This window comes from Centroberyx gerrardi, chromosome 19, assembly GCF_048128805.1.
Source record: "Centroberyx gerrardi isolate f3 chromosome 19, fCenGer3.hap1.cur.20231027, whole genome shotgun sequence".
Classification (NCBI taxonomy): domain Eukaryota; kingdom Metazoa; phylum Chordata; class Actinopteri; order Beryciformes; family Berycidae; genus Centroberyx; species Centroberyx gerrardi.
The window spans coordinates 7,289,192-7,303,017 of record NC_136015.1 but is presented as its reverse complement, the minus strand read 5'-3'; the positions used below and the strand labels follow the sequence as shown (position 1 = coordinate 7,303,017).

The 13,826-nt window shown below is 44.4% G+C and overlaps 1 protein-coding gene across 1 annotated transcript; it reads left to right on the top strand.

Annotated features, from left to right (window-relative positions):
• Positions 1-569: 569 nt before the first annotated feature.
• nsun2 (NOP2/Sun RNA methyltransferase 2) lies at positions 570-13,073 on the top strand. Its single transcript, XM_071914908.2, has 19 exons — positions 570-770; positions 1,567-1,724; positions 2,496-2,600; positions 2,723-2,828; positions 3,251-3,322; positions 3,505-3,589; positions 3,864-4,056; positions 5,161-5,235; positions 5,446-5,576; positions 6,278-6,351; positions 6,577-6,707; positions 7,393-7,489; positions 7,758-7,972; positions 8,640-8,732; positions 8,829-8,964; positions 10,315-10,395; positions 11,076-11,214; positions 12,058-12,097; positions 12,213-13,073. The coding sequence occupies exons 1-19, from the start codon at positions 705-707 to the stop codon at positions 12,517-12,519; spliced, it is 2,304 nt and encodes a 767-aa protein (XP_071771009.2). The 5' UTR covers positions 570-704; the 3' UTR covers positions 12,520-13,073.
• The last annotated feature ends 753 nt before the right edge of the window (positions 13,074-13,826 follow it).

The following is a 13,826-nucleotide window of genomic DNA, read 5'->3' as shown; positions in this document are numbered from 1 at the left end:
CGTGGGGGGTGTCACTCCTGTAGTATGGTGATGTCTGGGTGCGCTCGATTAAGCGGCTCCCGGTAGTACGTCATGGGCGAGTACGGGCATGGGCGGAGTGCACCGTTGTAAGTGCAGACGGTGCAGACTCCGCCCAGCCAGTCCGTAAGTGACCGACCAGGGGCCCTTAAACGAGTGCACCCTGTGATATCAGTAATGAATATTCAAAATGACTTTCCATATTTAGCTGCTGTAAACATTAGCCAGCTAACCTGCTGATTGACTATTAACTAATACACTAATTTCAAAAGTTGTACGGTGTTTCGGTGTAGTGGACAAGGGTTTCAATATGCTGGAATAAGATATGAACTATCTTAACGGTATAAGACATTTAACGATATCTTGCAAAATAATTGCGATGAAAAAAGCCCAATGTAATTACCGTTACAGCGATTCCACGACAGGTTTTGAATATAAAAGTTTACTACGGCGAAACCCTCCAAAATAATTAGAGAGTCTTTGCTTTAGTTCAGGCAGTTGCCGTGGTCATCCCTAAAGGTCCTGACACACATGCGCGTCAGAGGCAACACGTTTTGTTGAATACACAGCAGTTCAGAGCCTGCAATACGTTCATATTTTACCCATATAGCAAGCCACTGTCCTTTTCATTTCCACCCGCAACCTTGTACCTCAGGCTTCTCTCCAGAGTTGTCTGCTGTTCCAACATGGGGAAAAGAAGCAGACAGAGGCAGAAGAACCAGCCCACTGGCAGAGACAACAGAGACAACGCTGTAAGTTTCACTCTGCTGCTGCAACTCTTGCTAACGTTAGCTGCTCAGCGAGGCTAGCTAGTACCTCGATTTAATGTGAACACAGCTGGACGACTACAGTAGTATTTCTGGACTGCTACCTTTACTAAGTTTGTAGAGTCAGACATTCCAGCTGATATGAGTATATGACACTGGTGACCAGCTTTATCTTCAGGGAGGTCCACTGGTAACGTTAGCTAACTCACAGCTATCTGTAAAAGCCCCCATTACATTGAGTTTCTCTCGTCAAATCTTAGTCTCGATACGTACCGTTTTTTCTCGTTTTGAGAGATTGTCACGCCAAAAAATCTGGGAATATAATGTTGCATTGCTTTTAGGAAAGGGTGGTAGAACTTTAATTAAGACCTGTTACGAATCGTTAGGGGGCACTATTCAATTGAGCATACATCCAACACGCCAAACAACACTTTTTTTTAAGCAAATTTCAATTTTTAAAATTGGAATAGATTCGCCTCTTATTCCCACAGTCATCTTCCTTCAAAATACAGCGTGTAGGGCGGGAGCCAGCAGTGTGATTATATTAAAATATGTGCTGCTTGGTGGATTATCTATATGCCAAATTTACCAGTAGACCCTAATGATTCTTAACGGGTCTTAAGTCATATTCTACTAGGTATGTAACCTTGCCTATAAGCAAGGCAACCTTAAATGACCAGATATTTGAATGGAGTTTACTAGGTACAGTCCCAATTAGGTGTGTGCACTAAGTCAATAATCAAGCATCCTGACCCACATTCACCCCCATACATGTGTCCAGGGCTGGGGAGCAGGCTACGCTGACATTGTCAAAGAGAACAAGCTGTTTGAGCACTACTACCAGGAGCAGGGTCTGGTTCCTGAAGGAGAGTTTGAACAGTTTATGGAGGCCATGAGGGAACCACTGCCAGCAACCATCCGCATCACTGGATACAAGAGGTGAGTTGGAAGGATTTATAGGTCTGATTTGTGGTGTGTGCTCTTGTTCGGAGAGAATGTCATGCTCAACTGCATGCAAGATGCTGTCAAATGAATGTGCCCTTTCTTACTGGCAAACGTATATACCTCGTAGAACAAAATACCTTTTCTGAATCATTAAGATCCCCGGACAATTCGGCACAAGCGATCCAAGAAGCTGCTCAAATTTCAATAAAATGTCAAAATTTGTACCTGTTTTGCTTGTTGTACCTTTTTTGTTTTTTTCCATCTGCCAGTGCACCAAAAGAAAATCTGTTCATTACTGCCCCACATAATCACCAGCAGACAGTTTGACCTGGTAATCTGGCTGTGATTCAGATTGGGGCTAATGGATTTATGATTATCATTATCAAAAGGCTCAGGCTTTTAAACTATGTTTTATTGACGTTGCCATTGTCTAATGGCACTTCATTAGGTAGTATACAGTGGACAATGACAGGAGAGCTGGGGGAGAAGGGAGAGAGAGAGTGTGGCATGAGAGAAAGTGGGTGGGTTGGAATCAAACCCACAACTTGGCAAGTCTGTGGTGTATTTTATAGCCTCCTGAGCCTCCAGGAAACCTCAAAGTTCAGGCTTGTATGCCCCTGTTAGACACTGATCTGAATCATTTGATCTGAACATTTGATTTGTAATGTTGGATCAATACTGCCTGATGCAGTATTTCTCTCTTGCATTGGATGGAGTGACCATCCCCCCCCCCCCCCCCCCCCCCCGCTTACTGTCCTATTTCAGCCATGCCAAGGAGATCCTTCACTGTCTGAAGGAAAAATACTTCAAGGAGATTCAGGAGGTGGAGATTGACGGCCAGAAGATAGAGGCTCCGCAGCCTCTCAGCTGGTAATATCTCAAATGGTTTACCCAAAGCTAACATACACAGACACATTTGTAAACTTGACACGATGCACACATTAACGGATTCAAACTAGAAACCCAGTACAAGCCATGTCCATCCTGCCCAGGTATCCTGACGAGCAGGCCTGGCACACCAACATGAGCAGGAAGATCATCAGGAAGTCTCCCCTGCTGGAGAAGTTCCACCAGTTCCTGGTCAGCGAGACCGAGTCGGTGAGTCACCAAACTGATAATTTACCATGAAAACCAGAGACCCTGATCCTTTACCTGACTGCCCTTTGCTTAACAATGTCCGGTATGGAGGATGCCTGATGGCTAAAGAACTAAGCTTGGGAAAGGAGGGTTGCGGGTTTTAATATTGGCCGGGGGAAGCGAAGGAGACAAGCTTTCCTCTCCCTCAGCAATGACTGTCAGTGCAAGGCACTTCATCTCCAACTGTTCCAGTGGAGCAGCTGCTTTACTATCAGTAGAAATGGTAGTAGTGGGCAGCCGGTATGGATGTCTGAAACTAAATTAGTGTGAGGCAGAGTGGTGCTCACCATTTCCAGCCTGGGTAGAAAGTTGAAAAACGTAAATGTCAGAGAAAGTCAAAATAAGGGGGACGCTGAGCTTAGTGTCTGTGTCTGTCCTTACAGGGTAACATCAGTCGACAGGAGGCTGTCAGCATGATCCCTCCTCTCCTCCTGAAGATTGAGTCTCACCACAAGGTAAAAAGCAAAGGACTACACTTACTGAAGGCTAAAGATAGTAGGCCTCTCGATACCTCATGTATGTTTTTTGGCTTTGTGTCGTGGGAAAGCTCTTTGTGTCCCTGGCTAGAAAAGCTGCTGTGCGAATTAAGTTCTGCATAATTATTCTGAGGTGTTGACATGCATGTGTTTGTGTGTAGATTCTGGACATGTGTGCTGCTCCAGGGTCGAAGACAGCACAGCTTATTGAGATGCTTCATTCTGACATGGACGTGCCATTTCCAGGTGAGAGATGCACACATTTAAAACTGGAGAAGATGCTCTAATGACTGATTTCTTCATAGTTGAATAACAAAAAAGTAAGCGTTTCTATATCTGTTAACAAATTAGTTGGTTGCAGATTTATGATAATTTACAAGCACCGATAACATCTGTGAATATGAGCCACTGCCAACATTATACTTGTACAATAACTTGAGCAATTATCAGCGGTCCCTGCCTCCGTCTCCCCCCGCCTCCCCTTTTGTTGATTTCCAACCTCTCCCTCTTCACCCTCCAGAGGGCTTTGTGATCGCCAACGACGTGGACAACAAGCGCTGCTACCTGCTGGTGCACCAGGCCAAGCGTCTCAACAGCCCCTGCATCATGGTGGTCAACCACGACGCCTCCTGCATCCCCACGCTGCAGGTCGAATCGGACGGCAAGAAGGACATCCTCTTCTACGACCGCATCCTCTGCGACGTGCCCTGCAGGTCAGCAAGGGGCTGCGTGACTTTGTACATCTGGCTTGTATAGGCAGGTGGTAGAGGCACCGCTGACAGGCAATGTGATGAGAGTTAGGGTTTGAAACTGGAAGTGCATAAAGAAAGAGAAAGTGGTTCATAAGCACTGTTCTGTGTGTGTGTGTGAATAGCTAGGGAGAGATGTAGTTTGGTGTGAAACTATGGAAAGATAAACAGATGGTGATGAAATATGACTTCTCCCTATCTGTTGTATGCAAAGTATCTACAGGTTCAAATAGTCTTAAAATAAATTATCTAAATTTAAGGCCTTAAAAAGTATTAAAATGTCTTAAATGCAGTTATTGGAGGTCTTATTTTTTCACCATGTAATGACAGGTTTCTTTGTGCTGCATGTCCACTCTTAGATTTAACTTAGAACAGGGTTAGTAGTACAATATGCATTATATCTGCATTATTAAACGCAATTGTCCCTTAACAATTAGTTTCCTGTTTCTTATACTGCCCATTTATAGTTTCACAACTTTTATGTTTATGTTTAATTGGAAATAGGCTTGTTTACCCAGCTTTGTTTCTTTATTTTTTGGATCAAATTGGTCTGATCTTCAATTCCAAGTAGCATTACAAAGGTCTTAAGTTTTAGATTTGGCTTTCTGAAACCTGCAGATACCCTGGTATAATGGACTGAGACTGTTGGCAGAGCAAGTCTTGTTTGAAAAGGGAAAACATTACTACAGCACACACACACACACACACTGCTACCCAAGTGTATGTGCACTCACTTTAAATGTAGAGTCACTTCTTTGTGGCCACGACAGAATTGCATTAGTTTGCAAGTGCTGAGTGATTTTGGCCGGCTGTAGCGCCGAAGCCAGGAGCCGCTGCCAAGCACAACAGAGGAGGAGAGGGAGGGAAGGGAAGGGAGTAATGAAGACGGAGAGAGCCAGGCAGGCAGGCAGCAGTGATGTGAGCAGTCAGCTAAAGCCCAGTGTTTAGACGCCGTGCTTTGCAGCCATTTTTGCCCTGTGAGAAGCATCAGGATCTCTGGTGGTTTTAGCGCCTTGGGCCAAACGGGGTGTGTGTTTGACCGGTGCTGTTTGCTCTGTGGTCCTGCAGCGGAGATGGCACCATGAGGAAGAACATCGACGTGTGGAAGAAATGGACGACCAGCAACAGCCTGCACCTCCACGGGTGAGCAGAGCGAGTGTGTGTGTGTGTCTGCGTGTGTGTGTGTCTGCATCCCCGATAACGTAGTAATTCATGCACTTGTGTGATAAACCAAATTGACTGCGCGACAAGGGAATGGAGTGTGTGCTTTTGGTACTAATTTAAAAAATTGGCAGTAGTACAAGGTGTGTTTGTGTATAATGTGTGTATAATGTGTGTGTGTGCGTTTGCCAGGCTCCAGCTGCGTATCGCGGTGCGCGGTGTCGAACAGCTGGCTGTGGGAGGGAGGATGGTCTACTCCACCTGTTCACTCAACCCTATAGAGGATGAAGCTGTCATAGCAGCACTTCTGGAGAAGAGCGAGGGTAACACACACACACACACACACACACACACACACACACACACACACACACACACACACACACACACACACACACACACACACACACACGTTATAAAAGTTTTGCGATTTTGTTTTAGACTTTATTTGGATGTTCAATTTTCAATTAGTTTCAGTTAGTTTTCAGACAGGTGTTTGCTAGTTTTAGTTTAGTTTTTATTTTGATTAAGCTGTAGTATATTTGTCATAGATGCGTGTCATTAGTCCCGTGTGAAAAATGGAAAACACAAGTACAACATAGTTGGAGAATTACCTTAGGAGTTTCATAGTGTGTCTCAATGAAATGTGGCTGTTACTAATTTCTAGATACATATTTTCCCTTAGACTCCTATCTTATTTTAGACTTTGACCTCAAGACTCAAGCTGAAAGTAGTATTTGAACATTTTTATTTCAGCTAGTTTTGGAAGCAGCAATTTAGTGTCTGTTTTGTTTTTCATACACTCCAGATTTTATTTTGAGTTGATAAAATGTTTTTTCATGCTTAGTCTTTAGTTTAAGTCAACTACAACATTTACACACACTCAGCAACTTCTATTCTAGATGTTACACCAAGATTTCTTCCACTTTTGACGCAGTAAATATACCTATATATATTATATAAAAATATCTCTGCTGGGTCTTTTACTGCCAAGTCATAACGTCTATTCCATCTGTGCTGCCAGGAGCGTTGGAGCTGGCCGACGGCTCGGCCGATCTGCCAGGGCTCAAGTGGATGCCTGGGGTCACTTCCTGGAAGGTACTGGAACGTTTTGTCTTCGCACACCATTCAGCACCCAAGTGTTGCGAGGAACCTTTCTGAGCTGCAAAACATCAACAGCCCAGGAAGGAAGAAAGTGTTTAGGTCATGGAAGTGCTCCAACTTAGTTGTGGAAAAGTTGTGGAATTTTATATCGGGGCTAAGCTGGGAACTGTGCATTAGTTTGGTTGGATCACATCCTTTACACTACTGTTGTCTCTGTAGCTGATGACCAAGGACGGCCAGTGGTACTCAAACTGGTCCGAAGTTCCCACCAATCGTCACACGCAGATCTGCCCCACCATGTTCCCGCCAAAAGACCCCCAGAAACTGGCTAGCATGCATCTGGAGAAATGGTACGTATATACACATAACCTAAAAGTTTGTATTTCTATAATTTTGAGGAGCTTCGATTGACTTTTCATCCCCTAACCCCTAACCCTCGCCTCTCTATGGCTAACCTTAATCCTTACCTTAACCTAAACCTTATATTAATTTTAATCTTTACCCTAAACTAACCCTTTGTAGAAGTGAAGACCATCAAAACATCCTCACTTTGGGGGATTTTCCTCATCTTTCTATCCTTGTGAGGACATTTGGTTCTCGTAAGGACAGGACGACGCACACACACACACACACACACACACACACACCTGTAGCCTCTTCTGTTTAGATTGATGCCCAGTCCATCAGCTGATTGCTGTGTCTCTTTGATTCAGTGCTGTTCTCGGTACACCTTTGCGCTTACACACATTTCCTGCATGGATGTAAACGCTCTCACACACACACACATACATGTATGGAAGGATGATGTCATTTCTGCACTGCAATTCCTGTCTTCACATTCAGAGTTGAAGCCGGCCAGCAGAGGGAGCTGTTGTCTGAGGACTTTGAAAGCCCCAAGTATTTAGTACTGGGGAAAAAAAACTTGTTTTTCTTCACAGCAGGTGGCACCATAAAACCCCAAGCGCAATAATTATAAGTGTGTGTCTGTGTTTTGGTGTGTGTGTCTGTGTGTGTGTTCATTTTTTTTCATGTCAGTATGAGGATTCTGCCACATCACCAGAACACTGGAGGTTTCTTTGTGGCCGTCCTGGTGAAGAAAGCCCCCATGCCTTGGAACAAAAGATACCCCAAGGTATATACACACACACACACACACGCACACACACTTACTATGGGCGTAGACTGTTGATTAGATTCTCTGCGTTCCTTGAAGAGGGAAATGGAGCAGAATTCCCACATGGGGGGGGGGTATGGATGTTGACTATCCCCAACCCCCTGCATCACTCACCTGTTCAGCTTTACTAACCACAGCTGGGACCGCCTGTTTATCTCCTCCCTCTGTTCATCCCCCTCTCCATCCCTCCCTCCCTTTCCTCCCCTCCCCTCCCCGTCGTCTCCAGCTGAGGAGGGACGTCTCCTCCGGCTCAGCGGCCCAGACAGGAGACTCTCCGGCGGCCGCGACTCCCGCAGACGCCCCCCGCCTCCCCGAGACCGCTCCGGAGGATCCTGAGGTGGGAGGAGGAGAAGCAAAAGTAGAGGGGGAAGGAGGAGAGGAGGCACCCAAAGGAGCTTCCCAGGCCCAGGAGACGGCTCCTAAGCAAGATGGAGTGTGTGGGTGAGTCACGTTGGTAAACAGAGTGAGTAAAAGTGTGCGAGTGTGTTTGTGTGTGTCCTAACCAGCGCTGGGTGGTAACGCATTTGCTCAGTAACACATTACAGCGATGTGATTGGTTTTCTCCATAATGAGCAGTACAACTATATAATTTCAATTTCAGTCATTTTACATTTACCAATCAAAAAAGACGTAACTTTTATTATCACCCCCTTCTAAATGTTAGATTAAAGGTGAATTATCCAAAAACTATGATTTTCCCCCATCTCCTTAATTAGTTTTCTTCATAATTAGTCATCATTCTCTCACACTCAAACCAGCCAAGATGAAAAATGGCACAGAAGTTGACTTTCCCCAGGTGGCAATATTCCCACTACTTTGATTTTATTGAGCAAAAAGGATAAAAAGTAACATTGGACATCAACACTGTTTGGTTTCCCTGATCATTCACAGGAGAGGTAACTGACTTTTCCTAATTTTTGAAGATAAGAGTGGGTGCAGTTGCCAGTTTGGGGCTTTTAACAGTAAAATAGCAAGTAGTATAACAGATTACTGCCCCCAGGGTGTAAATAAATAAACAAATAGCATTACTTTTGCAAGGAGTAATAGATAACTTTTTTGCAGTAACAACCCAACACTGGTCTAACCCTCCTTTCTTTCCATGTCCTAGGCCGCCTCCCTCTAAGAAGATGAGGCTGTTTGGTTTTAAAGAAGACCCCTTTGTGTTTCTCACTGAAGACGACCCTGTCTTCTTACCCATACAGTAAGTGTCTTTGTGTGTGAGAGAGAGAAGGTGAAGTGATCGTTTTCAGCATTTTGGGGTTGCTAAACAGTGTTTGTTTGTTTTTTCTCTCTCTAGGAACTTCTATGATCTGTCTCCTGACTTCCCCAAGCTCAATGTTCTGACCAGAACCCACGAGGGCAAGAAGAGACACTTGTACATGGTGTCCAAAGAGCTGCGCAACGTGCTGCTCAATAACAGTGAACGCATGAAGGTGCGTGTGTGTGTGTGTGTGTGTGTGTGTGTGTGTGTGTGTGTGTGTGTGTGTGTGTGTGTGTGTGTGTGTGTGTGTGTGTGTGTGTGTGTGTGTGTGTGTGTGTGTTAAGGTTCAACCATTATGGGGCTTTGAATGTGGAGAGCAATATTTTTGGATTGAAGCTGCCAGTAGAATCAATTCAGCTTAAGGGCTTCCCATAGACAACCAGTGTAGTATTGATCAATGATACAATAAATATGTTATTGAACAAAGTGTATCATATCGGAGATGGGAGATGGTGACTGGCCTGAGAAAAAAAACAAAACAATATTGGCCTGATATATCAGTTTGTCAAACCGTGTGTTATTCTGTCAGTAATCGTTATATAAGTAGAGATGGGTGTGTGTGTGTGTGTGTACATGCACTAGCCCATCAGAGGGAAGCAGCCTAACAGATGGGACCCTCTCCTATCCCAAACCCCTCTAGTCCTCCACTCTGAAGCACCTGCACAGGTGGCTGTGTGTGTGTGTGTGTCTCCCCATCTCTTCGTTGATCCCCTGCTAGTGTCTGATGTTTCTCATTTTTCGATCATTGTCTATTGGGCTGAACCGCAACGAATTGCATCTTTCTCCAAACACGCTCCACGCTCTCTCTATTTCCACACAATTAGAGATGTTAGACGTGGTAATTCAAAAATGCTTCCTCGGTTCACTTCCCCTCGTGACTTGTCAAGTTTCACAAACAAAACCTCTGGTTTGATTATGATTTCTCCCCCCCACACACACACATTGCATATGTTTGAAAAACCATAAGCCTGAAAGTACTGCTGAAATTAGATTTTGATTGCCATCATTCTTGTTCAGAAAGATGAGATTTCGATATTGAAGATAAATATTTAATATCCCTTTCATATGCTATAAGTATTTAAAGTCTTTTTTTGCATTTGCTACACTCTGCTTCCCTCAGTTTGATAAAAGATACAAGATACATTCAGACATGTATGCATATGTAATGCATATTTATGCCAGAAGAATGGTTGGATTTTACTATGCAAATCACTGTTGACAGTTGCCACCCACCCCTGCTGAGCCACAAGAGACGGGCTGCACTTTGTTTACCCACACTTTTTATAATATCTCGTGGATGCCTTGAGCTAGAAAGTCAGTTTGGTGAACACCAGTAATTCCATTTTTCCTTCTTTGATTTTCATTTAACATAAATTGTCTTACCTCACCGCCCCTTGTTGTTTTCTTCAGAGAGATGTTAAGTGCTACTGTCAAAGTGAGTGGAATTTGGCACTGTTGCATTGTTTGTTTTTGTACAAAGCCATATGTCGGCCTGTTTTTCTTGTGTGTGTGTTTTCCTCAGGTGATCAACACAGGGGTGAAGGTGTGGTCTCGCAACAGTGACGGCGAGGAATTTGGCTGTGCCTTCAGACTGGCTCAGGAGGTAACACACACACACACACACACACACGTCATCAAGAGGCAACTTTAAGACAGTCAGACAGCAGTGAGAAACTTCATACATTTATCATTTTCTACAAATCATGCCCGTTCTTTATTGAGCAGTATCTAATTAATAAAAAGAAGTGAAAGCTGTGTTATTGTGAAAATTTAACGTTCATTATGAATCTTCACACATTAGCTGCAAATTTTCACGCCATTCCCATAATCCTCTTCTTCTATGCAAATTAAATTCATGATCTCAAACGATAGGAGAACTTACTTCTGGGTTCTTCATCTATTAATTTGCCTGAACTGCTGCCATACGGTGACGTATAGTGATTATATATAGTGAAATCTCTTTATGATGGTGCGGCAACACACACTCTGGAAATTTATAATAAATGTCATTGTTGTATAAGCAGTACTTCTATGTATGTAACACGCTGTAAGCTATGTTTGCTGACGCTACTCTATTCTCCATAGAAGAGATGAAGGCAGCTGATTAAATAGGGAGCCAGAGAGCTGAGATAAGATGCTAATTAATTTGGTCTATACGCCGTCGACGTGCATGCATCGTGGGACTGTACACAATCTGGACTGGTTTTATTAGATTTCCATAGTTGCATCTCGGCAACTACACAAACACACACACAGACACAAATCTGTCCTTTATGCCACCAGGGTATCTACACTCTCAACCCGTACATTCGCTCCAGGATGATCACAGTGAGTGTGGAGGACATCAAAGTGCTGCTGACCCAGGAGAACCCCTTCCTCAGCAAACTGGAGGAGGATTCTCACGCTCAGGCCAAGAAAATGGGTAAGCTCTCCGACCTCAAAATGTCATTTGAGGAATTTAATTCCAAAAAGTGTGTTGTCTACTCTTGCCAAATGACTGCTCTCAGAAAGGTAAAACTCAGTGTTAAATATTACTATAGAAGAGGATTGAATATTAGCCATTTCAATATTTTTTTTTAATTTACAATAACTCATTATCATCTAATTTGGAGACGGTGGGAGCTTGGAGGTTAGAGAAGCGTGCTTGTGACTGGAAGGTCACCGGTTTGAATTCCCGGTCTGGCTGGCAAAACGTAGAAGGAAAATGTGAAAAGTAAATGAGTAAGGCTCTCCCCTCCCTCAACAACTACTGTTGAGGTGTCCTTGAGCAAGGCACTGAAGCCCCAGCTGCTCCAGTGGGCACCAGTAGAAGATTTTAGTTGCACTGCTCTCGTGTATGAATATGAGTAGCTGTGTGAATGGGAAGCAGGGTATTGCTGGAAAAAGTTGACTTTCAGAACATCAAGTAACGTTTTTGGGTATATAAAAAAATGGGTATGCAGCATTTGAAATGAGCTGTTAATTTATTCCCTATAACTTCCAGGAAAGTTGGTGAGTTTTGGAATTATGCTGGTTGAATAAGAATCGCACACCAGTACTGGAGAGCTGCTGACCACAGCAGACTGAAAACTATCTTGAAAAAAAGGCTGCCGCACATTGATTTTCGTCCATTTTGCCCTGATGAAGACATTACATGCCGAAACATTGCCTTAAATAGATTATTGATGCATCAAAGCTATGGGTGTGCAGCAACCTGTTTTCAAGACGGTTCTGGAATTATCCCACATCGGTGTCCAACTATTGATCCTTTGCTGTATCTCCACAGGAATGGGCAGCATCGTGTTAAGGTACCAGCCAAATTCAAAGTAAGTGTTCGATAACTTAAGTGTTTGTGTCTCGACATTTTTTTTTTTTTTTTTTTTTGGAATGATGACCTGGTTTTTGGCCGTTTCTGATCTGATTGTGCCCTCTATCTGTCAGTAACCCAGCGGAGCCCCAGTGCCCCATTGAGCTGTGCGGCTGGAGGGGCAAGACATCCATCCGGGCCTTCGTTCCCCGCAACGAGAGGTTCCATTACCTCCGAATGCTGGGCGTGGAGGTCTTCAGAGACAAACAGGGCGCGGGCCAGGGACGGAGGGACGCAGGAAAGGAGGGAAAGGAAGAGGAGGGGGCAGAGAAGGAGGGAGAGACGACGGAAGGAGCGGCGGAAAACGAGGGAGAGCTGGACTTGGAGAACGGATCATCGGAAGCAAAGGCCAACGGTGGCAACCAAGGGACTAGCAGCTGAGAGTGCAGAGGGGAACAGGAGAAAGAGAGAGGTGGACTGACTGAAGAAGTAAGAGAGCTGGAGCTGCGTTGACCAGGCCCGGGCAGAACCAAATCTGCGATAGAGAGAGGGGGGGGGTTGAAGTTGCTTGAAGTGGGTCTCTGTTCTCCACACTGCCATCGCAGACAGAAACCCCCTCCCAGAGGATTTTTCAGTCATGATCGGCCCCAGGAGTCGACGTTTTGGTTAAGTGGCTTGTCTTATTTTATACTTTTTTTTGTTTTTCTTCTTTATTTTTTATTTTATTTTAACTGATTTATCCCACTATCAAAGTGGCCCAACAGTTTTCCGTTTGTATTGTGCATGGTTGGAGGGGTTTATATCGGCTGCCATCTCATTTTTCTACACCTGTAATTAAGAGGAAATACAGAGTTGATTAAAAACTGTGAAATACGTTAACTGTGTCCAGTCATTCGACTTTTTGCCCATACCAGGCTTATTGAAGTGCTGAAGGCATGCTATAAGAGTGATCGATTATGGCTGTGCAAATTGCACAGGATAAAACACACATCTGTGAGGAATTAAGTGTATTCTTTAGGGTCTATAAACCCCTGCAGTCTCACACTCGCACAGTAAAACACAAGACTGCTGTTGAGTGAGAACCTCGCATCCCCAAAATGTCAACTTTTCAGCTACCAAACCTTGTTTTTTAGCTCGACAGCCATGCATTTTTCAGTTTATCCGCTGGATTTTGAAAGAGTTTCATAAACCAAAGGGTTGTAGAATATTCTCAACCCATAGAGAACCATGTATTCCTTCAGCTGAAGTTCGCACCACACGAAAATCGACAAAATCAGACTTGCGAGCTTTTCCCATGCCGACAGCCGCATACCCGCTGCATCCTGTCAGCGGTTGCCACGGCAGCGTCACTGCATTAGACGGACGGACGGACATCTCTCCTGTTTATCACCCAGCCCGGCTGCCATGACAACCAGCCCCCTCACCTCTCCCTGGTGACGGGCGGGAACAGAGGACAGAGGGACCATAGACGGCATCCTCAGCTCCTCCGCTCTTCTCTCTTTCTTTTTTTTTCTTCCTCCCACTCCTTCCCCACTTTCCTCTTCATCCTCCGTCCCTTTGTTTTTTTTAATTTTTTTTTTGATCTGTGACCTCTAAAGCGCACGGCAGTGGTATTAACATGCAGGAGAGCGGCTGTCACGTCGATTCCCTTGGTGCTGGATACGCCAGTGACAGCACTGTTTGCAGAGGCGGGGAGGGAAAAGTCATGGCAATTGGGACAAGAGCGGTGCAAGAACAGTCAATGTTTG